Genomic DNA, 26209 nt, shown 5'->3' on the forward strand with positions numbered 1-26209 from the left:
TGAAAGGTTGTAACCCTAACCCGTGTAACTCTTAACACGATCCATGTAACCCGGTTATCCAAATGAGTTAGACGGGTTGTGAACAGGTACCATGCTCATCCCTAGCCGAGAACCCATAACTTATGTCATTTTGGGTTGTTTATGATTCTAGAGATGGTCTGTGATTGGATTTTGTAAAATGTTGGAACATCACATTTTGGATATAACCTTTGAATGTTATGAGTTATGAATTAGGTTGAGTTGATGAACCTCAACATATCTTCTATTGCTTGTAGGAGGAGGTATGCTGACCGACTAACAAGAAGCCCATAAGCATTCACATAATCAATTAAGCTTCATAAAAACTCGAGTAAACTGCTAAAATGGTCCCTGAGGTTTGGTCACTTTTGTCACTTTAGTCCAAAATGCCTTTTGAATCTGGGTCTCTGTGGTTTCAATTTTGTTGTCATTTTCACCCGAAACCAAAATGGTCAGATTTTTCTGTTAACATCCAGTTGTTTTGTCTTTTTCCTCTCTTTTAATGAATGACAAAATGGTCAGATTTTTTTAATTTTTTATAATAAAACGTTAAAAGACTTAAATCTGACCAGATGTTGATTTTGGATGAAAATGACAACAAAATTGAAACCATAGGGACCCAGATTCAAAAAATTTTGAGTTTTGGACTAACGTGACAAAAGTGACCAAATCTTAGGGACCATTTTGAAAGTTTACTCGAAAAACTCATATTCTATTCACTTAACACTCACAATGCATTAAGTCGCATACTTGAAAACACTTTGCATAACTATATGTATTCCAACCTAATAAAATAAACATCAATGCAATTTACATCTAGTTCACTTATAGATACAAAGCCTATTACTTACCGAACCATGCTTCTTACAATAGGAGGATATATACAAGTCACTACTCTCATCTGCTGATTTAATTTGATTGGTCGAATTTCTCACACATTAAAACCAATAAGATGATCCCACAAGTAATTTTACTACATGAGATATAGCGATTTTTATAAAAGAGTAAACCGTCATTTTGGTCCCTAAGGTTTAGTCACTTTTGTCAAAACTCAAACCTTTTGCATCTGAGTCCCTGTGGTTTTAGTTTTATTGCCATTTTGGTCCAAAAGTGAAATCAGGTCATATTTATCTTATAAAATCCTGCTATTTTGTCCTTTTCCTCAAGGGTAAAATATCATTTTAAGCATTAATATATATATATATATATATATATATATATATATATATATATATATATATATATATATATATATATATATATAGGGAGCCGCTAAAATGAAAACCACCTCCAGTTGTAAGAACCATGAGAACCACTCTCCACCAATCATATTCTGCCAACCAAAAGGGTAGTTTGGTCATTTACCCCAAATGTCAAATTCATCCTCTCTCTCCACATTTAATATACAATGTCAGATCCCCTTTTCTTTTTGTTTTCTGTCATCTTATTTCTATTTATATATCTCATTCTTGAAACCCATAATCCTCTCCACCCTCTCCACTGATGAAGTCTCTCATCCACCTCCACACCGGCGACCCCAAACACCACACCCCCTCCGGCTGCCCTCTCGTTTATACGGCGTCCCCCTCGGTTCTCCGGTGGCCCTCCGATCTGTAACCCATCTCTCATCTCCTCCAAACCCCTCTGATCTGCATCCTATCTCAGATCTGCAAAAAGAGATGATGGCTGCAACCGTTTCGGAGACGACCGGTGAAGCGCGGTTTTGTGGTGGTGCGGTTTGCGGTGGTGGCGACTGAGCCGACACGTCTTGCTCCGGCGACAGTGTTTGACACAATAGGGGCGGAAGGGTTTGTTTTCTTCAGATTTTCTTGTTGTTTAGCAAAATAGTTATGAGTTCATCAAAATCCTCTTTAGATTTAACTAAAGTTACTTGATTTCATATGGGTTTTTCAATCTTGATCTGAGTTTTGTGATTTTTTTTTTAATTTTTGACTTAAAGTTTTGATTTTTTGTATGTTTTCCACAAGTTTTTAGCCTAGGTTTTTCATGGTCTTGGTTCTTTTGAGGGGTTAAAGTTAGATCTAGTTTCATGTAAATTGTGTGGTATGTTTTTGCTGTATAATAGTCCTATAATATGCTGTGAAATAATGCTGAAATTTGCTTTAAATAGTATTATAACTTGTAGTCAAGTTTGGTGAAATTGTTGTATTTTGCTGAAAATTGGGGGTATTGTTTTGCTGTAAATTCGGGGTATTTTTTTTTATAAATTTTGTGTATATTTAGCTTTGAAATGATGCTGAAATCTGCTGTATATAGTGTGATAACTAGCTGTCAAGTGGTTAATTGGGGGTATTTGTTTTGCTGTAAATTCGGGGTATTTGTTTTGATGTAAATTTTATGTATATTTAGCTTTGAAATGATGCTGAAATCTGCTGTATATAGTGTGATAACTTGCTGTCAAGTGGTTTATTGGGGGTATTTGTTTTGCTGTCAATTCGGGTTTGTTTTGATCTTGAAAGTTGATTGTGTTTAATTGTTTGTTTACTGCAGTGTTCTAGATTCGGAACCTTCGAGTGGGGTTGAGTTGGCAGTGATAGAACGAAAAACATTTTTTCCGACAATTGATTACGATGGCGTGGCAAGGATGGCGGAGGGTAGGTTTTTGAACCTGCAACCCCACTTTTTGCAGCCATGATTAGCGGAAACTTTGAGCCAAAACCCGTTTTTTTCTAGACACACTGATGGTTTTTTGATTCTTGTTGTTTGGATTTTTAGTTTTTTTTTATTCAGTCCATGATGATAGCAATCTATCTGAGACACCTACCGAGTAGCGATTTTTTGGGTGCGTTCGTTTTTACGTAGAACGTTAAACGTAAAAAGTTTACGTAAAACATAAACCGTAAACTTTTTTATCGTAAAACGTAAAAAAACGGCGCGTTAAAACGTAAAAAATTTAACGTAAAAAAACGGCGATTTTCTGTTGCGTTCGGTTTTGCGTAAAAATGTTTTTGTAAAAAAAAATTAAACCGTAAACTTGTTAACGTAAACCGTAAACTTTTTATCGTTAAACGTAAAAACGTGAAGCGTAAAAAGTGTTACGTAAATTTTTTTGTAAGTTTTACGTAAAACGTAAAAAGTTTTTCGTAAGTTTTACGTAAACTTTTTCATAAATTTTTTTCGTAAATTTTTTTCGTAAGTTTTACGTAAACTTTTTCGTAAGTTTTTCGTAAAACGTAAAAAGTTTTACGTAAAACGTAAAAAGTTTAGCGTAAAACGTGAAAATTTTAACGTAAAACGTAAAAACTTTTACGTAAAACGTAAAAAGTTTAAATTTTTAACGTAAAATGTAAAAAGTTTTACGTAAAACGTAGAAAGTTTTTCGTAAACTTTTTACGTAAAACGTAAAAAGTTTAAATTTTTAACGCAAAACGTAAAAAGTGTACAAAAAGGGGCGCGTTAAAAAAAGTGAAAAAAACGGCGCGTTTAAAACGGCGTGTTAAAAAACGACGCATTAAAAAACGTGAAGAAACGGCGCGTTTTAAAAAAAACGACGCTTGAAAAAACGCGTAAAAAAACGGCGCTTTAAAAAACTTCGGAAAAACGGCGCGTTAAAAAACTTCAAAAAAACGGCGCATTAAAAAACTTCGAAAAAACGGCGCGTTAAAGCGGCGTGTAAAAAGCGTGTAAAAATTTTGGCGCGTTAAAAAACGTGGAAAACGGCGCGTTTAAAAAAACGACGCTTGGAAAAAACGGCGCGTTAAAAAACTTCGGAAAAACGGCGCGTAAAAAACGTGTAAAAAACCGCGTGTTAAAAAAACGCCGATTGAGAAAAACGACGACTTAAAAAAACGACGCGTAAAAAACGTGTAAAAAACCGCACGTTAAAAAAACGCCGATTGAGAAAAACGACGACGTAAAAAAACGGCGCGTAAAAGACGGCGTTAAAAAACGGCGCGTTAAAAAAACGCCAATTGAGAAAAACGACGCCTTTAAAAAACGGCGCGTGAAAAACGGGTTAAAAAACGGCGCGTTAAAAAACGGCGTTAAAAAACGGCGCCTTAAAAAATCGATGCGTTAAAAACGGCGCGTTAAAAACGCCGATTGAGAACGGCGCGTTAAAAAACGGCGTTAAAAACCGGCGCGTTAAAAAACGGCGCGTTAAAAACGGCGCGTTAGAAACGGCGTGTTAAAAAAAGGCCGATTGAGAAAAACGACGCCTTAAAAAAACGGCGCGTAAAAAACGGCGCGTGAAAATAGCGCGTAAAAAACGGCGCGTGAAAAACGGCGCGTCAAAAACGGCGTTAAAAACGGGGCGTTAAAAAACGGCGTTAAAAAACAGCGTTAAAACGGCGCGTAAAAAAAACGGCGCGTTAAAAAACGACGTTAAAAGCGGCGCGTCAAAAAAACGTAAAAAGTTTAACGTAAAACTTAAATTGTAAAAAGTATAAAAATCTTTTAAAAAAATCTGAATTTAAAAATGTTTTTAATAAAGAAATTATGTTTAAAAAATAAAAGTAATAAAAAGTAATTAATGAATAGGACAAAAAAGGTAATTTAAAATTAATATATATAAAAAGACAAAATAGAGTTATTTTACTTAAATACCCTTTTAGATTATAATATTAAAGACATAATAAGACAAAAAGCTTTTAATATTAATATTAACTACTTTTAATCACATCCATCCATCTAGTTGATCTAAGGGCCATAAAGTGGTTCTCATGGTTTTTACAACTAGAGGTGGTTTTCATTTTAGCGATCCCCTATATATATATATATATAGGGCAATGCTCTATAAAAAAACCCTTGAATTTAAGAAAACTTTGCAAACCCAATGCATGGTCTAGATTTTGCCACGTGTCCATAGTAAATATCATATTCTTTTTGTCCTTGAGGGCATTATGGTATTTTCACATCTATCTTAGATATCTTCCCCTATTTGATTTGACAATAATTAATACCCATCACATCCAAATCTACTTTCAAAACCAGAGATCCACCATTCAAAACCTCCATTTTTTCATTAACTTCATCTCTGTGTTTCAAGATCCACCCTTTCAAAACCTCCATTTTCTATTAACTTCATATCTGTTTTAAGTTCTACCCAAGATCCATTTCCATGAACTTCATTTCGGTTTCAAGATCCACCATTTCAAAACCTCCATTTCAAGATCCCCACTGACGGGAACGTCATTCACAACGAGTTCCCTACTGACGAGGACAAGAATGATCAAGGTTTTTCATCCTTTTTTTTATGGGTTCGAGTTTTTTTTTCTTTTTTACACCCCTAATTCAACTTTACATGTTAATTTCTTAAAAGAAATCGAAGAACCAAGATATTGTCGAAGAATCAAGATCCTGTCAATAATAAGTTGGTTTTGATTTTTAATTGTCATTTACTTTGATTTTCGTTCTTCACAATTGGTTTTATTTTTTCCAGAATTAAGAATGTTGCCAAAAGATTAATTATTTTTCAATACCATTGATTATTGTTTCAAAAAAAAAGAATGACGTTTATAGGTAATAAATTTCAATATTATTGATTTTAGTTTGGTTTTCATTCTTCTAGTGTTTATAAATTTTGATTTTGATTCATGGATTACTTGTTTTGGTTTCAAATTCGTTTGATTTTGATGCATGGATTAGTTATTTTTGTGTTAAAAATATGTGTTTGTTGGTTTGGGGATTTTGATCTGAACAGTAACTGTTTTTTTGTTGGTTTGGTTGCCTTGTTTGGTGCTTTTTGATCTGAATAGTAACTGTTTTTTGTTAGTTAGGTTGCTTTGTTTTGGGCTTTTGATCTGAATATTAACTGTTTTTGTGCGTTATAGTACAGAAACAGACCCATAACATGTGTTAATCCCCTGTTAGAATGATATATAACGTGTGTTGATTTACAGAAACAGACCAATAAAGATATTCAATCGACAAGCTGGATGGATGTAGGCGACGCTAATGCGGGGGCATGTGTTAAAAAAAGATATTCAATAGGTCACATTTTTTTGGAAGGAACTATTCGTTCATTTATAACATGTGTTAGTGGTTCATGCTGTAACAGAACTCCATGATGTAACCTGACATGTGTTCATGTATAACATGTGTTAAGCCCCTGATAGAATGATATATAACGTGTGTTAACCTTTGTTAATTTAAAAAGTATGTACAAAGGACAAAAAGAACATGATTACTTCTTTGACCATGTGGATAAATGTAGACCATGTATTTTATTTCATTTGACTAGATTGACATTCGAAATCATTGTGAAATTCTATGAAGCCAAAGATCAACCATTGATTATGTTTTATTAACTAGATCTATGGTTGTCATTTAATTGGTATATTTATAACATTTAAATAAACCAGTAGTTTAAAAGCAAACATCCTGAACCATGTCGCCAACATGGTACAAACACACAAAACTTTTATTTGTAGTTTTCCAAACAGAGATTCCTGCATTTGTTTTCTATTTTGCTGAGTGTACAACAATGACGAAATTACGTAGGGGATGACTGAGTACGAGTGCAAAAGCAGCAACATTTGAGAATAGCACATGGTACACACAAACAAAAATATAATGTGTGTAACATACGTGTTTTCATTAACATGTGTTAAGTTCCCGATATACACGAAATATAACGTGTGTTAACATGTGCAGCCAGCAGGAGGATGGCATGTAAATGTGCAATATGATTAGCGGATCACGTATTGTAACACATTTATAGGTAGCTTGGGAATAAATAAAATGAAACGCCGTATTTATTCCTTCAATGGAAAAATGACTTTCCCCAGTAGTACCAGGGGATAGTTGGTGGCTCTTGTGTTAGTGGTTCATGTGTATAACGTGTGTTAACATGTACAGACAGCAGGAGGATGGCAGGTAACGTGAAATATGAATAGCGGACCATGTATGGTAACACATGTATAGGTAACTTGGGAATAAATAAAATGAAACGCAGTAATTTTTCCTTCGATGGACAATGACTTCCAGGGGATATTTGGTGGTTCATGTGTTACTGGTACGTGTGTATAAATTCTTAGGTGGTTCATGTGTTACTGGTACGTGTTGTTGAATCCAAAAAATATCATTTTTGTTTCTCTAAGGCCGAATGGATCACACGATGGAAAAATGACTGCCCCCAATAGTTGGTCAGATACTAACATGTGTTAGTGTACATGTAAGGTCACATTTGTTTTCATTAACATGTGTTACGTTTATGTCAGCGTTTGTTTTCACATTTGTTTTCATTAACATCCGGAACATTTTTAACAACACGTCCTAGATAAAATAATAAGAGTCTCACATTACATATTACTAGTAACCAAGGTTAACACACGTTATATATCATTCTAACAGTGGCTTAACACAAGTTATACATGAACAGATGTCAGGTTACATCATGGTGTTCTGTTACAGCATGAACCACTAACACATGTTATAAATGAACGAAGAGTTCCTTCCCAAAAAAATGTGACCTATTGAATATCTTTTTTTAACACATGTCCCCGCATTAACGTCGCTTACATCCATCCAGCTTGTCGATTGAATATCTTTATTGGTCTGTTTCTGTAAAGCAACACACGTTATATATCATTCTAACAGGGGATTAACACTTGTTATGGGTCTGTTTCTGTACTATAACGCACAAAAACAGTTACTATTCAGATCAAAAGCCCAAAACAAAGCAACCTAACTAACAAAAAACAGTTACTATTCAGATCAAAAAGCACCAAACAGGGCAACCAAACCAACAAAAAAACAGTTACTGTTCAGATCAAAATCCCCAAACCACCAAACACATTTTTTAAGACAAAATAACTAATCCATGGATCAAAATCAAACGAGTTTGAAACCAAAACAAGTAATCCATGAATCAAAATCAAAATTTATAAACACCAGAAGAATGAAAACCAAACTAAAATCAATAGTATTGAAATTTATTACCTATAAACGTCATTCTTTTTTTTTTGAAACAATAATCAATGATATTGAAAAATAATTAATCTTTTGGCAACATTCTTAATTCTAGAAAAAATAAAACCAATTGTGAAGAACGAAAATCAAAGTAATTGACAATTAAAAATCAAAACCAACTTATTATTGACAGGATCTTGGTTCTTCGATTCTTCGACAGTATCTTGGTCCAAGTTTTCTATTGAAAATGAATATAACTGAAAGCATATTGAACCAAATTGGAAAATAGTAAATTACCAAGAGCAATTAGACCGAGAGGAGAGAGAGCACCGGAGAAGAAGTCCGGTGAGTTTCGCTGGAGAAGGTGGTTGCTGGTGGTTGTTGTTTATTGAGGAAAGAGAGGGCCGGAGAAGAAGTCCGGTTAGTTTCGCCGGAGGAGGTGGTTGCTGGTGCTGGTTGTTTGTTTCTCCTGGAAAAGGTGGTTGCTGGTGGTGGTTGTTTCTCATGTTTGTTTGTCTTCAAGATTGGGGTAGAAGAAATGAGAAAGAGAAAGAGGTAAGAGAAAGATGAGGAGTGTTATGGTGATTTGATTGCACTGATAGTACTTCCAATTCAAAAGTTGATTCTTCACTACCCAAAATGCCCTTATAATTGTACCAGCATGGAGTATTTTAATGTTTTAAATGCTAAAAGTTGTCTAAACAAATCATGACCCTTAATCTATTAAGATGAAACAAGATCAATGGACCACATAGAGTTTCCAAAGTTTTTTAAAAAAGATGGGGTTTCTTATAGAGCCCAGCCCTATATATATACACATATATATATATATATATATATATACACACACAGCAAGGTTAACGTACATTACGGCTTAACGTACATCACGTACGACAGGTAATTACGCATGTTCATTTTAAAATCACGCACATTATAACTCAAAAATCCAAAATCACGCATGTTGAAACACAATAATCACGCATATTGAAAACATTAATCACGCATGTTATAGAACAAATCACGTATGTTGTTGTACGTGAAGTACGTTAAGCCGTAATGTACGATATACTTTCTATATATATATATATATAATAAAATAAAAAACCTCAAAACTCTGCACTCTCTCTCTCTCTCTCTAAACAACCATCTGTCTCTTTCTTCTCTCTCACTCTCTAACACCACCGCCACCATGAACTCCACCACCGCCACCACCCCCCCCCTTCTCACCACCGCCACCACTACCTCCTCACCATAGCCACCACCCCATCTTCTTCCTTTCTCTCTCTCTCTATCTCTCTCGCTCTCTCTCTTTCTCAAATCCACCACCACTTGCAACTTAAACTCATCACTGAACATTCCAAAGATCTGAACACACTTAAACAAATTCTCGAAGTTCTGGAACTCAAAGGTCTTATAAAACAGAGAGAAATAAGAGAAGGGATGCGACAGAGAGACAGAGTAGTCTCCGGCGGCAGAGACGGTGGTTAGACCGTCGGAATGGGTGAGAACCCAGTGCCGTGTACAACCATTTATGTTTGTGTCTTCTTTCTCTGCCACCTAAACCACAATCCAGATCCCCAACTCGCGAATGTTGAGGAATCGTCACCGGCAACTTTACCTTCCGAGGCCGCTGACCAACCACCGCACAACAACCACCAAACGTCATCCTGAAACCACCAGCCGTCGTGAACCACTTTGATTTGTAGAGAACTCAAGATTCATTCCTAGGGTTTGATTGTAAGAAATTCTGATACGATTTATATAATTTTCGTATGATTCAGTGTTATTGTTGATGGAATTAAGTGTTATTGTTAATGGAAGAGTAAAATGCCCGGATAGTCCCTGTGGTTTTGTAAAATAACACCTATAGTCCCCAACTTTTGGAAATTACACCAGTGCTCCCTGTGGTTTGACGAGTTGTTACTCGGATAGTCCCTGAAGTGGATGTTCGTTAGATTTCTCCGTTAAGTCTATCTGAAATTACTTATTTACCCCTCCCTTCCTTTAAAGAATTAAAAAATATAAATATATAAATTATTAAAAGTGTAGATTCTAGAACAAAATAAAAGTCCAAAAAACCCGCTAAACATATCAATAATTCAATTTTGATGAAAAACTAGAACAAAATAAAAGTCCAAAAAACCCACTAAAAACATAAAACATAAAATAACTCATGGAAATAAGCGTTTTTTGGCCCGGACGATGACCCAAACCGCTGTAGGCCGTTCGCAGCAAGATGGAGCTCGTTCTCACGTTCGTTTCGCCTGGTCGCACGCCTAAAACGGACACCCGTAGCCCAAGTTAGAGCCATTTTAGTGAAGCAATTTCTAGTATGATGAGCAAAAGTCTGAAGATGGAAGTTCAAGATTTACCTTTGGAAACGACGAGTAGCCTTCCTCCAAATATCATTCAAACAATTCTTACTCTTATGCCATTGCGAGATGCATTTAGGACAAGTATTCTATCTCATAATTGGCGAAATCAGTGTTTAAACATTGCCAAACTCATGTTCGATGATGCAGTGTTTCAAGGACCGACTTGTAAAAACCTATCAATCAGATTTAAACTCTTATACATTGTTTACCCGATCTTGTTGCTACACCAGGGCCCGTTACTCGAGTTCTCTCTTTCTATCTCCTAACTAATTAGCTGTTGCGAGATTGACCAGATAATGCTTCACCTATCAAGGATTGCTACCTTGAAGAAACTTACTCTTTGCATCGAGTCGGGTGATGATCATAAGCTACTGCTGGCTTTCTTCAACTTGCAACAATTGACGGTTCTTAAACTCCAAAAATGTGTTTTTCAACCTCCAGTAACCTTGAAAGGATTTAGTAGGCTGATTAGCTTATCCTTTAACAATGTCAACATAACCGCGAAAGTCTTTCTACGGTTTATCTCCAATTGCCCGCAGCTTAAGGACTTTACTCTGGTATGATCCACACAAGTCATATTTTCTTCTTTATTCCGCTACTTAAATCTTGATTTGTTATATTTGGCGCAGATTGGAGATGAAAAACATCTTATGGGGTGTTGGAATTCTGACTTTGTTGAGTTATTTGAGTGTTTACCTTTGGTTGAGCATCTGTGTATGAGTTGGTACCCTGTTAAGGTGATACATATTGCTCCAAGATTATATCTTTATACTACTAGAAAGGGTATTAGTGACACGAATAATCATCGCAAAAATAGACATGTCGGTAAGAAAATTTGCAACAGAAATTGAATAAAAATTTATTATGTTTTATGACATGTTGTGTAACACCCCAACCCGAAAGGGCTGACGTGTCACTATTACAGATATCAAATTCAAAAACGAATTCTAAAGTTTAAAACGAATAAAACCTAATTACATTTTCTTACATTACCGAAATACAATAAATCTTTATCTTCACGAAACTCTTCACTTAGTCCCCGCGTTACCCAAATTACCTGCCAAACAAATAAGACAAACACAAAAACAAAACTACGGCTGAGCCAAAAAGTTGCTCAGTAACGGAGAAATCAATAGTACATGTAAAGACGAACAGGAGAGAACGAAACGAAAGCTCAACTAAGACTAACACTGAAACCACATTTGAAACTTTGAAAATATATTTTTGATAAATAAAATAATTTAGATAACCTGAGTTTTGAAAACAGTCATTTAATACTTATAAAGTTTTGTAAACCAATACCGTAAACCAATTAGTCTAAACACAAATATTGAGGAGGACACCGGAACAAATGTTGAAAACATACACTGACTGATACAAACTAGAGTATCACACGACATGTGAATTTAAGTCAAAACTGAAACTAATATTAAGACGAATACAGAGACAAAACTGATACGGATACTGAGTCGAAACAACTATAACTAATACAAAACAGAATCAGATACTAAACGTAACGGCAGACATACAGAAACTAACATCAAATGGTACTGACGCTAAATAAATCTAAATTATGGCACTGCAACAAATACTTGTTTATCTTGAATCCCAATACTTATACAAAACAGACATTGAACACAATCAGAGGCATATAAACTTATCAGACATATCATAACAGATACAAGACATACATGACTACACATAATAATAACACAAGTCACGTAATATAGAAGCACCCACGAGCCTAAACAGAGGGGTACATAGCTAGCTAGTCCATGCACAGAGATGGTGCGTGTAGGCGTACACACATTATTCCATCTCAACAGGAGTCAGGAGTCAGAGCTAAGATCGATCTATTCACCTCTAGGGGCCATGTGCTACACAAGCACAAACTAGAAACGCCGTGAACTTTAGTTACGCACCGTCACGATGAGTGCCATGTCGTTGACGCCCCAACGACAAGTAACTTATAATTGCTCGGGTAACAGAGTACAAAGCCGTATCAGAAATAAATGTATCTTGACATAAGTTTAAAGGGAACATGCAATAACGAGCACAAAATCTAAGATCTATTGCATGCTACAACAAATACCAAACACATAACAATACGAACCGAACCATCTAACGAAAACACCCGTACTACAAAGTAACGGATATGAATAAAATACTATGTTGAAAAGGACAGGAATTCGTACCGACGAGTAACGAAAATATAAAAGTATACTACGATGAAAAGAAAACAGAATCCGTACCTTAGGTTTAGCAAAGCAAAACAAAACAAGTCATCTTCAACATATATGCGAACCTACAGTTTATTATTGTTGAAATTAATTTACGAAACGCTAAGTTGGTAGTCCGATTTGTTGACTTATCAATGTTACGGCGACAGAGACTTTTACGACCCTTGAAAATTATCTTTAATGGTTCAAAATAGGTTATGATATATTATGTAAAATCGTATAACATACCACACTAATTTGTTGTTTGCATCCTTATTTTAAAGCCAACTATCCAATTCAGTAGTATTTATATAAGTTTCACTCCTAAAATAAAATCATTATAAATTATGTAATAGTTTTAGAAATCACCCGTTAGTTATACAAAGTAATTAATTAGAAGCTTATGAGCCAACACCATGGACATCATCTTTTCCTATTAAAATCACAGTGGCAAGACAATGGGCTTAATTTACCTCAAGTATTATAGGTTAAATCTGTGTTAATTATCTATAAATCCACGAGGAAATGTGTACATGATCATAGAAAGGAATTCAACAAAACCAAAATGCCATTGGTCCATTTTAGTTACGACCACAAGTCACTTTATAATGCATTAACAAGGGTTTTAGTCAATGCATAGGTTCTAAGAGGCATAGCCCAGTATTGTAAACAATAACAACCCCGAAGCTATAACTTTTAGAATTATTATACATGCTTTCTTCTTCAAAAGAACTTGTATCTGAGATTTTTAAAGGTTATACTAATTTTTTTACTAACTAAAACTCGAATCAACAAACAAGAACAGAAGAACATAGAAGAAAACTTTATTATTGTATCTCAGGCTTATCGTACCAAACCTTCTTTATATTTTAGTCGCCGGAACGATACCAACAATTACAGACTACATACTTGGGAAAAAAATCGAATTCCTTACCTCGATAGTCGAACCAGAACAGATTAGAGAGTGTTATAGCAATGACAACGTAGTAGGGTGGCGGGACAGAATGCTCCGATGAACAAAGGATTACACAGGAGTGCCACATTGGTACATCGCGATCTGGGGTGAACGGTTGGTTCTGGTTTGAGCGGAATAGAGAATCAGATTTAGAAGGCTTATGATCAACAATAAGTGAGCGGAATCCCGAAATATTTGACCGGTTGGTTAGAAAAGATAACAATTATAGTTTGAAAGGTGAATCCTTTATAAGTTTTGAACGAGGTAGGTTAGGTAAAGTCAAGTTATACATTTATTTATTTTTTTCATTTCATTATAAAAAGTCTACGTATTTAAATGATGAGAAATCTATTTAATTAATCCAATAATCATAATTAAAGTCTATTTAGCTTTATACAATAATATTTATAATAACAATTCATTTTTTTTCTTTGAACGTACATACTCCTCAAATTCATGGTTGAGTCATTTCAAAATCATCATCACCATTAGCTGGAAAACATACATTTGCTCCATCAACCAAGTTAAAACTTGTAGGATCAGTATGACCTCTAAAACGAGTCAATCTGAGCTAGTGCCTGCCATATATGTCGCGGAAATACAAATAGGACATGAAACAAAGCAAAACAATGGTAGAAAGGAGTAGAAACAGACGAGATACACTTTAAACACTCTTTCACATTGATATATCAGCAAAAGTACGGACATCAGTTCGACCTCCGATGACGTGAACAGTTACAATGTGAAAGTGACACAGGGGTATATATAGGCAAACAGGTTCGCTTATGTGACATGCCACATGAGCGGACCTCCTACTAAGTAGCTTCGCTTTTGTGGCACATGTTCACATAAGCGAACCTTTAACATGAAAACCATAAAATTACATGTTTAACCCCTGAACTTTACAAAAACATCCTATCCAGACCCTATACATTAATCTAGTACGACTAAGACGCAGGCTTTAGACATTATGCACCAACAAACTCCCCCTTGGATGAAGCCGCAGTCTTTGTCTTGTCTGTAGGTCTTCAGATAGCTTTGTACGATTCTTCCCTCGGCTTTGGCTTCTTACTCAGCGCAACTCTGATTCTTTCATTTTCTTTCTTCCTCGCTTTCTCTTCATCAGCTTGTAACTTCATAAACATTCCTCTTTTTTCTTCAATCCTCTGATTTTCACGTTCGCGCTCTCGCTTCGCTTTTCTCTTCATCTTTTCATCTAACGATCACCATGAAGATTTCCACTTGCTCTCAGAGTTAATGCTTTTCTGAAAACACAGTGAAACTACACGTTGAAATTGTTGCGCTTGCTCTTTGTCTGCTGGCTGATAACGGATCTTGTTAATGAACAAGCATTCTATATCTTTCGCCGAGCAGTTAACCAACCACATAGGATCATAGACGTGAATATCTCTAATCTCTCCACCAGCTCTATAAGATATGATCGCTTCAGTTGTTCTGCAGCTGTACATCCAACCGATAAAGCCTTTGTAGAATTCCTGTTCCATCTGTGGCATAGGAATTGTTTTCATCGTTCTTGGAGGCTTTACATTCAGTATCGTCTCAGTAACTCCAGTCACTGGATCTATCCTTGGAACACGCTTAGGATGATGAGGCTTCCACTTGCGAAACGGCTTCAGCGATTCATACTTTATATAACCCCACATCGCCACATCATTCTTCCTTACCGGATAATCCAAGCTTCTAACTTTCGACAATTCATCGACGTCCCACCACGATAATGACATAATGTCATATAGACGTTCAAAATACTGGACTCCATACTCTCTACGGATGGCATACGCATTTACTTGCGGCAGAAATCCCCAACTGATTATATCACCGAGAGAAACACTTCTGTCACGTTGAAAATACTTCAAAGGTCTTTTGAATTTTCTCTCGTGACTGTCTTTAAACCACTTCGATCTATCTTCTTTCTCAACGTCTTTCTTCATATTCTCAAAAACCTTTTCATTTACAGCCTCTGTCACTTTCTGTCTCAACTCCTCTCTGTTCTCTTCAGCAAAGAATTCCATCAGAGTTGGATACTTAGAAGTATCTTCAGTGACATCTTCATTATCCGAACAATCTTCTACTTCAACTCTATCATAGAGATCAGCCTCTTCAACATAATTATACTTGTAATCAAGCTTTTTGTTAATATCAAAAGACTCCAATTCTTCTTCAAAGTCGAATTGGATATCAGGATTTACATCTTTCAACATTTCTTTATAGACATCTAAGCGCAAGAACAATTGTTTAGAATGTTCAACTATTTGCGACTTACTTGACTCCCCCTTTCCAGTAGCTTCCCCAGATTCTTCATTAACCGTGTCATTCATCAAATCATCAACAACTTTCTCGGTAGAAGCTTCTGTAACCCTTACGCCAGTGCCACCTGCAGCATCATCATCATTGTCACACCCCCAAAACCCACCATGCGGAGTACCACCGCTTGGAGGCGTGACGTGACCAGGATCGAGCCACCAATCATATTGAACAACGTATTTAAGTAAATAAAACCAACCCCAATACAATTGGTGACCAAAAGCCAGTTAACCAAGTTTTAAATTAAACAGCGGAACCATAACACGTGATATCAAAATATAAGTTCATAGCCATAAGTTTAAAGTCCAAAACGCAAGTTTAACGAGTTCATAAGGATTTAAATATTAAGCACGGAACATAACAGTCCGTACACCACAACGACTCCTTCCTCGTGCAAGCTCCAAGCATCTAGCGACCTGTAAGGCATGTAACAACGAGTCAACAACAAAGTTGAGTGAATTCACAGCTGGTTGTTTAGTTATAGCATTCGCTTCGTAAATCATTTGTTCGTTTTGTAAATCATGTATCGTATAAATTCGTATCGCGGTCTTTCTGACATGTTTGCGAAGATTGGTGGGGGCTTCCCATGCGTTACTAGACCACGCGTATCGACTGCTACGAAAATGTAAGAGGTGCCCTAAGTCAATGTCTATCAGCATTGACCCTTTGCCCATAGTCCATTAGTACACGCCCGTCCGACTGGCACGGTGTGAGGTTTGTTAAACCTAATAGCGCTATTAACTAATGACCCGCTCGCCATAGGCCTCGGCGATTAAGTCGATAATTGAGGGACTTAAAGTGATAGAGTTGATGGTCTTATGATCGTGTACGTAGGCTTTACGTACGTGCCCTTCAATCCGAGGACAGTAGTAAGTAGTTTAATAGTAATGATAGTTCGAGTAGTCATTCAATCTCATTCCCAACCCACCGGGAATCCCATGCCTTAGAAAGAGTGTGAACTCACCTTGGTTGCTCGGTTTGATTTTCAAATATAGCTAATAGTCAAGGTCGGTCAATCACGCCCTAGTATAATTATCACTTAGTTTATTAGTGATTTCAAATAGAACACAAAGTCCCTACACGTATCTATCACATAACATGCATCACTTTAACGGTTCATGCCCATATAAGTTTCCCATCTATTCCCCACTCATAGACAAACATACAACATTGCACATAACACCTTTATTGACATATAACATGTTATATCATTCTCGGATAACCTACTCGACATTTAGATGCGCAAAATCGCTACTTATGTCGTTTCAGCTTTATTAATCGAAACTGGACTGTTTTCGAGCATTTTAATAAAATAGTAAACCTTTTCCAAAAATTCTCAAATTTTTACAGAAGGTTCTATATGTTCCGAAGTTTATTATGTAAAAATATCAAAGTCTAGTTCGTTACCCATATTTTATAAAAAATCATTTTCTTGACTGCAATCTGATTTGTTACTTTCTGATTGCAGTTTACGGAAATATTCACTAAAAATTAACCGTAAGTCCGTTTGACAAAATTCCAGTTGGCGGGTCGTCCTGACAACGGTGTCCATCTACTGTAAAAATTCCATGAGTCGGTTTCACTCAGGTTTCAGGTTATGACTTCGAAAACAACACACTTTTTCTGTAATAAAAATGCAGCTTGAGCTGCTGTCCAAAAATGGTCTTTTAAAAATAGTAAACGGTTTCGAAAAATTATGATTCCAGTGCCATTTGTTTAGTTATTCCAAAATATTCATTTTAGGCTTCAGAAAGTCCGTTTTTCGATTTAAAATGATCCCGTTACAGCCTGTTGAAGTTGGCTGGAAATCCAACTCAGCAAGTTGTTTACATTGTAGAAGTGACTAAAAGTGCATAAACGAAGATCCTAACCATGGTTTATTGATGAACAAATGTCAATACTTCAATCATGCTTTAACCAACCCTAAATTATTCAGATTTCAACCTCACACAACCTTTTTACATAAAGTTTTTAGGCAGAAACTTAAGTTCATATTTTAGTGTTTAAGCTTTGTGTGTCATAAACATTCAACAAATCGTAACAAGAATCAAGGTGGAAACAAGAGTATGAAGGGACTTACTACTAGCACAAGGCTAGGGTTGTAATCTTAGTGTAAGGATGATGAAGAATGATGGTGAGAAAAGCTTGAACAAGGCTTCTTGAGAGCACTTTAACTTCACACTTCTATGGAGGATCTTCACAACTTGAAAGAGAGCTAGATGGAGAAGAAAATGGAGGTATGAAGTATGGTGGTGATGGAAATCAGTTGTGGAGAGAGAGGGGGGGTGTGAGCCGAATTATAGAGAGAGGAGAGAGGAGGAGGAGTGCAAGTTTTGTAGTAATGATCACTAACCTTGGAAACATGCAATCTAGCTTATAGGGAAATTATAACAATAATTTTTGGCCAATGAAACCAAGATTTTCTTTTCACATAATCCAAACAATATATTATTACTAATCATGGCAGAAAAATCGGTTGGAGGGGGGGTAAAATGTAAATTTTTGTTAATTAGAAGGTAGTAGGTTAGAAGGTTAAGGGTATTTTTAAGTATAGTGGGTGTATGTCATGTTTACATGGTGTATAGGGATTTTTGTGACAAAAAATAATTTGAAATGATAAAATAATATTTCTAACAATATTTTCATGTCTCGGGTAATGTCTGGTTGTTCTGTTTCACATCGTTCCGTTAAAGCGTTTAATTGTCCCGTATAGCGTCTTTTGTGCATCTTTTTGTAACGAAATTAATTCCTAACACATAGGAAAATATACCGGACTATTTAGTAACTTTTCTGTATACTACTAGTATGCTAACACGCACATGTAATTATAACACAGTAATCGGAGAGCAGTTAAATAATTCAGCACAGTCATCAAGTGCTTTTATTATCATTAATAAACTGTACGGTTACATGTAAATTTGAGGGTTGTCACAATCATCGTCACCTTTTGAACTATGACTGCTAGCAGAGAACACTACTTCATCATCATCATCTTCTTCATCATCTTCCTCATCGTCATCACCTATCAACTCATGCATAGGTGTTTCTTCTTCGAACAAACCAGAAACTGCAGATATCGGTTCAGGATTCTCTGTAACCATCGAAGGTACTAAAGCCATTTCAGGCACAGATGAACTTCCTTCAACTCCTTTACCCTTATCCTTCATTTATCTTTCTATTTCAGCTTGACGTTCAGCTCGAAGGTCTTGAACTTTCAATTCTTCAAACTTTTGATTGACCGACGTTCCAAGCATGCTTTCTACTACTCTGTTCAGCATATAGAATTCATGATCCCTTAAAGCCTTAGATGCTGCAAGCTCTTTGTTTTTTAGCTTGAAGTATTCATTCTGATCATCACGTCGATTCTTTTCTTCTTCAAGCTCAGTCACACGAACCTTTAAGATATCAATCTCTGTTTGATCAGCTTCAACTTTCTTCACCAACTCTTTATTTTCACTTTCTAACTTCTGCACACGAGCCGCAAGAAGTTTTTCTCTATCAGCTACCTTCTTATTCTCAGTTGCCAACTTCTTGTTTTCAGCTATCACATTCTCCATTTTCTTTTCCAACTTCAACACTTGATCATTGTTTGCAAAACCAAAGTCACCAATATCCAACAAATTATCTTGCGGAGTTTGAAGACCTCTGCTAGAAGAACCAGGTTGCAATTGAGTGAGTGGAGGTGTACCGAATAAATCTTGTGAAGAGAAAAGTGTTGGTTGTTGTGGTGGTGTTGATTGAGGAGTAGGTGATGGTTGTCTTGGAGGTGTGGGAAGTCTGGGTGGTGATGATTGTTGTGGAGGGGTAGGTTGTCTTGGTGGAGATTGGTGAATAGGTGATTGTGGTGGTGTTGGTTCATGTGGAGGTGTAGGAGGCTTTTGACTTTCTTTTTCTGGTTGCTTCTTTTGCACAATCTTCTGAGGTCTCTTCGAAACTCTGATCTTTGGAGTTGCTTTCTTTCGACCACCAGCTTTCCTTCTAACTTTTGGAGTTGATTGTGATTCAGTAACATGCTCTGGTGAAGGAACATAAGGAGCATCATCATCCTTTTCTAATCTTTTCCTTTTCCTGAGCAACTTCTCTTTTTCTATCTCCTCCTTCATCCTTCTCTGACGTTCATTCTCATCTACAACTTCGTCATCTGATGAACTTGATGAACTAGTTGTGTCTTTGTCCATATCGTCACCTTCAATATCATCTATAACCTTTTCTTTCTCTTTCTGAACTTCAGCAGTTACAGTCTGTACAACATTTGCAACAAAATCTGGCCCTGTTTCAAGCATATCAATATCAATCAAAACATCAGTGTTAGATGGAACATCTTCAGCATTTACATCTTGTTCCTTTTCAACATCAACAACAGGATTGTCTTCTTCAGGCTCATCTAACAACATAGTTCGAGCCGTTTTCTTTTGTTTCTTCTTTGGTTTAGACGATGATCCTTCACCCTGTTCTGCTGTAGGAGTCGCCAATCTGCGTCTTCTCCCAAACTCTTTCACGTACCATTCATTCTTCGTGGTTTTGAAATTTTCGAGAATCTTCAGCTCATCAGCATATATTGCCTCTTTCATTTCTTCCTCATTCCTCCAGTTTTGATGATTCACTGGATCCGGATCAACATATTTTGCATCTTTAATACAACCAAATGGCTCGACAACAAGTGTTGGCTCTGGATGATTCGGATGATAATTCACTAACTGCTTTAGTGTCTTGTTAGACATGTGAGCTTGCACCAATAAATCGTCTTTAATATTCCTATCAATCTCCGGATATGCGTGATCTATCAACATTTGTACAAACCTTGGATACTTCCACGCCCTGACTTTGGTAGTAATGTTCTCTGCCATGTAGTGAAAAACGATGTGAGAGAAGTTATATTTCTTATTCAATACCAAAGCTGTCAACATGTTCATCTGATAGTCTCTCATTTGGTCGTAACTTCCTTTCGTATGACTTAAGGAAATCAAAATACAGTGAATGAGAAACTTGAAAGACTTCTGGAACTTCGACTTTAGATAATTTCCGGTATTTAAAGCTCCTCTGTATCCCAACCTCAGCATACACCCTTTCACCATCCTTTCGGGAAACCGTGTTGGATAATTAGCTTCATCAGGAAAGTTGACCACTTCGCGTACTAGAGCTTCAGTCACCAAAATTGTTTCCATCTTTCCATGAACTTCCACCACCGAAGAAATTACTTTATTTTCCTCATCGTATGTGGCATTTTTCCAGAATCGATCAATGTGCGATCTGTAGATAGGCCTTTGATCAGTCAAAGCTTTCTTGATAGAAATACGACCCATAAACTCCAAGATACTCCTGAAACTCTCTAACTCAGGATTTTTCTGAACATCTAAGTCACAACAACTATTGTGTAAAGAATCAAATAAGACATTCGCCGAAGCCTGCACAACAAACACAGAAATAATGAATCAGAAACACTTAGAAAAGATTTCAAACTTCAAAAATTTCAACATGGTCATATAAGCGGACCAAACTGGTATACATGAGCGGACCATACACACTGACTAATAAGCGGACCAAACATAGTGACAAACAAGCGGACCACATAAAATTTATAGGGTCATTTACATATATCCCCCTATTAAGAAACTTTATTACATATTCACCCAACTCCTAAAATCAATTACATATTTCCCCTTCCTAAACCATATATATTACATATTTGTCAATTTCATTAAAATTAGTCATATTAAATTACTATTTTACCCTTAATGAACATATTACATATTTCCCCTTTCTAATAAAATCCCCTTATTCTTCTAGTTTTTTTTTTATCATCAATTTGGCTCTTGTAAATCTCTATAAAATTATACAAACTAAAAACGTGAATGGCAATTATTTTTCACCTTATGCATCTCCACAAAAAAAAAAAAAAAAAAAAAAAATAGTCATTATATACAATCGAAGAACCTATTTACAATTAGTAGATTAGATCCTACTGTATAATAGACCTAAGGTTAATCTATTAACTAATTAGCTGTTTTTTGAAATATGTACAAGCAAGTAACATAACCCAGATTCAATAATATATATGCTGATCAACAAGACATAAGTCATCACTGCTCTTTTTCACTTCAGTTCTATCTATAACCAAATCGAAGAAAGAGCAAACTGTTAATATTATCTTTGAAAATAGAATTGGATACATTATCACTAATGCCTAAAAAACGGTAATGATTATAGAATTAAACAGCTAATGGTTTCAAATTTCAAAAACCCTACGTCACGTGTAATTAAGAGCACGAAACCGCGTGCCTGATATCGTATAACGCCACAACGGTGACTGCGAAATCATCCTCTGAAACAAAAGAAAACTCAGGTTGTTGGGTTGTCGTCGAACAGAAGTAGGTTGTCGTCGAACGCAGGTTAACGTGAATCCAATATCAGCCCCTGCCGAGTGCCGTTGGTGATGTTGTGACCGTACTGTAGGGTTGTCGCCAAGCTGAAGCAAACACGCAAACCACCAAGTTGCGTAGGGTTGTTGCTGTCGTTTGTGAAGAGAAGCAGAGGAAGATCATGGGGAACATTGTTTGAAATTATTAGAGTGATTAAAGAAAAGGAATACTAAAAAGGCTAAATGAGTAATTTCATAAGAAAAAGGGGATATATGTAATTAAATTTAAAGATTGGGTAAATTTGTAAAAAGCCTTTTTAATAAGGGGAAATATGTAAAAATCCCAAATTTATAAGAGCCAACCATACCTGGTACATATAAGCGGACTATATATACTGTAAACATGAGCGGGCCAACTATGTGACTAAAAAGCGGATCTACAATGCATGTATGAGCGGATCTAGTTTGCACAGAAAAGCAGACCTAAGAATGTCTAAATGAGCGGACCTACCTAACATTGTATTGATGAGCGGACCTAGTTAATGACTAATGAGCGGATCTGTTTTGTACATATCAGCGGATCTAATATGTTCATAAGGGCGGATCTATGAATGTCTAATAAGCGGACCTAATGTGACTTATGAGCGGACCTACTTTGTCTGTACAAGCGAACCACCTGTGAAACATTTATAAACCAGGCAAAACCTAAAATTGATTTTGAAATCAGACTCTACACATGATTCCGAGACCTGGGGTGTCTTCTAATGTCATCAATGGCCTTTCTACAACCCTAGATCTAAGACTATGCTCATGAATCGTCGGCATACATGAAATAACAGTCAAAACAATGCAATTCAAGCACAATAACATGATCTACACTATTAATCGACTTCAATGACATGCTCAATTGAACAATTATGACAGTTAAAGATATAAAAACATGATTTACTCAAACAGATAGCCGACACAACAAATTTAACATGAAATTTGCAGAAATTGAACGGTTACTTACCTTGCCCATGATCGAAATAGTGATAATCTAACAACAACAGATGAAATAGGGGCAAAACAATGATTGAAATCGACTGTGAACGAAGCGGACCAGAGTATGAGGGTGAATGACATAAAAAGCGGACCTGATGATATATATACGGGGTATAGGTTCGCTTATAAGTTATAACTTTTGATGAAAAAGCGAACCATGTTTTGACAAATAAGCGAACCTGTTTCTAACTTTTTAAAAAAAAAAAAATCATTTTTATTCAATTTTTCACTAGAATTATCATCCGCCGCAATGCGGCGGGGGATTCATTAGTTATATATATCATCTTAGATGAAAGGCAAATGTTTCTCATATGACCACGAGCCTGTGTATAAACTGAGAAAAAAATAACTAAGTCGATCTCTGACTCGCACGTTGCGACAGACCTATCAAACGGGGGAAAATAGACGCGATGCAACGGACATATCAAACAGGAAAAAATAGATGAAAAACGTTGAACCCCACACGCACGTTGCGGCGTGTTAACTCGGAAATTTAGAACGACACGTTAAATGGAGAACTTATGAAAGATGAAAAGTATATAAGAGACTAAAATTGAAAGTAAAAAAAAATGTTGAGATTAAATTGCAAAAGATGAAAAGCTTTGGGTTGAAAGTAAAAAAAAAATTAAAGGGTCAAATTGCAAAAGATGAAAACTTTTAAATTAATAGTGAAAAATCAAATTAATCAAAGGGGTTAAAATACCAAAGATTGAAACTTTAGACTTAAATTGCCAAAGATCGAAACTTTATAGTTAAAAAAGAAATCAATTTCAGATTATGAAAACAAAAGAGATAAATAGATTTAGTTAAATTGATGTTTATTATTATTATTATTATTGTTGTTATTATTATTATTATTATTATTATTATTATTATTATTATTATTATTATTTAATAAAAGAGATAAATAAAAAATAAGGATGAGAAATTACCAGAGAATGACACGTGTTCAAAAAGGATTTTTGTTTATTAGTATAGAAAGATTTTCAGATTTAAGCACAGTGACACCCAGCTGACCAAGTCCAAGTTAATGACCTTGGTCAACTGTTTGACCCACCAAGTCCAAATTAATGGCCTTGGATGATCAGAATTATGAAGTACGCTGACGTTTCTTTTCAAAAACAGTTCAACTGAATGAACTTTCGAACATTTCAAACATTCACACACATTTTAACTTTCAAACACAATACCAATCATAGTTTGCAATCTCCAAATTACCCAACCCTCATCAATTACTGACATGATCTGCACATAGGTTTTGATCTTTCAATTCCCAATATCGGTTGTCGAAAAATAAGATGAGAAAATAAAATCTTTTTGGATTTTAACTGGATAAACTGAAACTATGTACACACAATATTTTTGCGAGCGTGTTAGGGGATCATATCAGCTGCCGACAGAACACAAGTACCGTTAAGCTGATATTACATTTTAAGCATTAAACAGTTCGCGTAGATTGCCGATATATTGATCCACTTAAATTCTCACAAAATTTTCAATCTGTTCGGGATACGTGATTAGTATTTTAAGACTTAAACATTTACAAGTGTCCCACCTCAGTATATACTCCCGTATCCGGATCCCAGTATTCAGTCTTACAGGTGAGTATACCACAGCTGATATCTGTAACGGGGTAGATGCGAAACCGTGAGAGCTCAGGTCAGAACTTCCGTTCAGCAGAGAGATGACGGTTCGACTTTAAGGTGTGTCCCCTTTAGAGGATCTTTTGTTTTCAACAGCAGCGACTATCAATTTTATTGTTTCATCAGCATGCTGAGGGCGAGCTTATGTTTCAAAGCTATTGCAGAAAGTATTATCCGGGGACTAGGTCAGTATTTCCATACAGCAGAAGTCCCGGGATAATACCCCAGATATCACTGAGCATAAAGACCTAGTATCTCAGAATACGGGACCTTTCAAACAAGATTTCAGGGGTTACCTATATATCCTGGAGGTGTTCCCCACGTAAACGCAAGTTGAATTTATGTTTATATCCCAAACTGATCTACTAATTCTGTAAAAACCTACCGGCACATCTTTAGCGAGACTACTTAATTGCATTTTTTACATTACAATTCTTTAGCGTACTGAGTCCGTCTAGCTGATGTACTATCATTTCCCCTATTCTACACAACTCTTTTTGTAATTTTCTAATGTTTTTGGATTTTTATGATTTTATCATGTTTTTGTATTTTTCTGCGAATATCTCCCCCTAAAACTAAAACATATTTTTTGTGTTTTTGTTTTTATCGAAAAGCAGGAAATACAACTGTACAAAAGAAAAATAACAACACAACACAGGTTCATGTCAGATCGCCGTCCAACTCGGCTTCACATTCGATTACCCTCCCAGATTGCAGATTTTTCAACCCATTTAACCTCGAAAGATAGTAAAATCTCTTTTTATCAAAAGGTTTTGTGTAAAAATCAGCTTTCTGATCATCGGTGCTCACGTGTTCAATCCGTATTAATTTCTTCTCATAACAATCACGTATAAAATGGTGACGGATTTCAATGTGTTTGGTTTTCGAATGGTGAACCGGATTTTTAGTAATATTAATGGCCGCTTCATTGTCCACAAATATCGGTGTATCCAAGAATTGCAAACCGAAGTCGCGCATCTGCTGTTGGATCCAAAGGATCTGCGAGCAACAGCTAGAAGCTGAGACGTACTCAGACTCACATGTGGAGAGCGCAACTGCAGTTTATTTCTTGCACTGCCAGGTAACAAGCCGAGTTCCGAAGAACTGGCACCCAGCAGTGGTGGACTTAGCATTCTGCTTACAGCTACCAAAATCAGAATCAGCGAAACCGGATAAAGTAAAGTCACCCGAGCGAGGGTACCACAAGCCGATGCTTGGGCAACCCTTCAAATACCGTAAAATATGTTTTACTATCGTCAGGTGCGACTTCTTCGGATTCGACTGATATCTGGCACAGAGACATGTCGGATACATGATGTTGGGACGGGAAGCTGTGAGATACATCAACGAACCAATGATTGATCGGTATAATGTCTCGTCCATCTTCACACCTTGTTCGT

General features: G+C 36.1%; 2 protein-coding genes across 2 annotated transcripts; one reads left to right on the plus strand and one right to left on the minus strand.

Annotated features, from left to right (window-relative positions):
• The first annotated feature begins 10215 nt into the window (after nt 1–10215).
• LOC118488938 (F-box/FBD/LRR-repeat protein At1g13570-like) lies at nt 10216–11116 on the plus strand. Its single transcript, XM_035986380.1, has 2 exons — nt 10216–10822; nt 10895–11116. Exons 1-2 carry the CDS (start codon nt 10562–10564, stop codon nt 11114–11116), a joined length of 483 nt encoding a protein of 160 aa, XP_035842273.1. The 5' UTR covers nt 10216–10561.
• A 7516-nt stretch (nt 11117–18632) lies between these two features.
• LOC110921795 (midasin-like) lies at nt 18633–23238 on the minus strand. The gene is made up of 2 exons (XM_022166138.2): nt 23135–23238; nt 18633–21169 (listed from the first exon to the last, which is right to left on the minus strand). The coding sequence occupies exons 1-2, from the start codon at nt 23141–23143 to the stop codon at nt 18932–18934; spliced, it is 2247 nt and encodes a 748-aa protein (XP_022021830.1). The 5' UTR covers nt 23144–23238; the 3' UTR covers nt 18633–18931.
• Between the last annotated feature and the right edge of the window lie 2971 nt (nt 23239–26209).

The sequence above is a fragment of the Helianthus annuus genome, chromosome 17 (assembly GCF_002127325.2).
Source record: "Helianthus annuus cultivar XRQ/B chromosome 17, HanXRQr2.0-SUNRISE, whole genome shotgun sequence".
NCBI classification, from domain to species: Eukaryota; Viridiplantae; Streptophyta; class Magnoliopsida; order Asterales; family Asteraceae; genus Helianthus; species Helianthus annuus.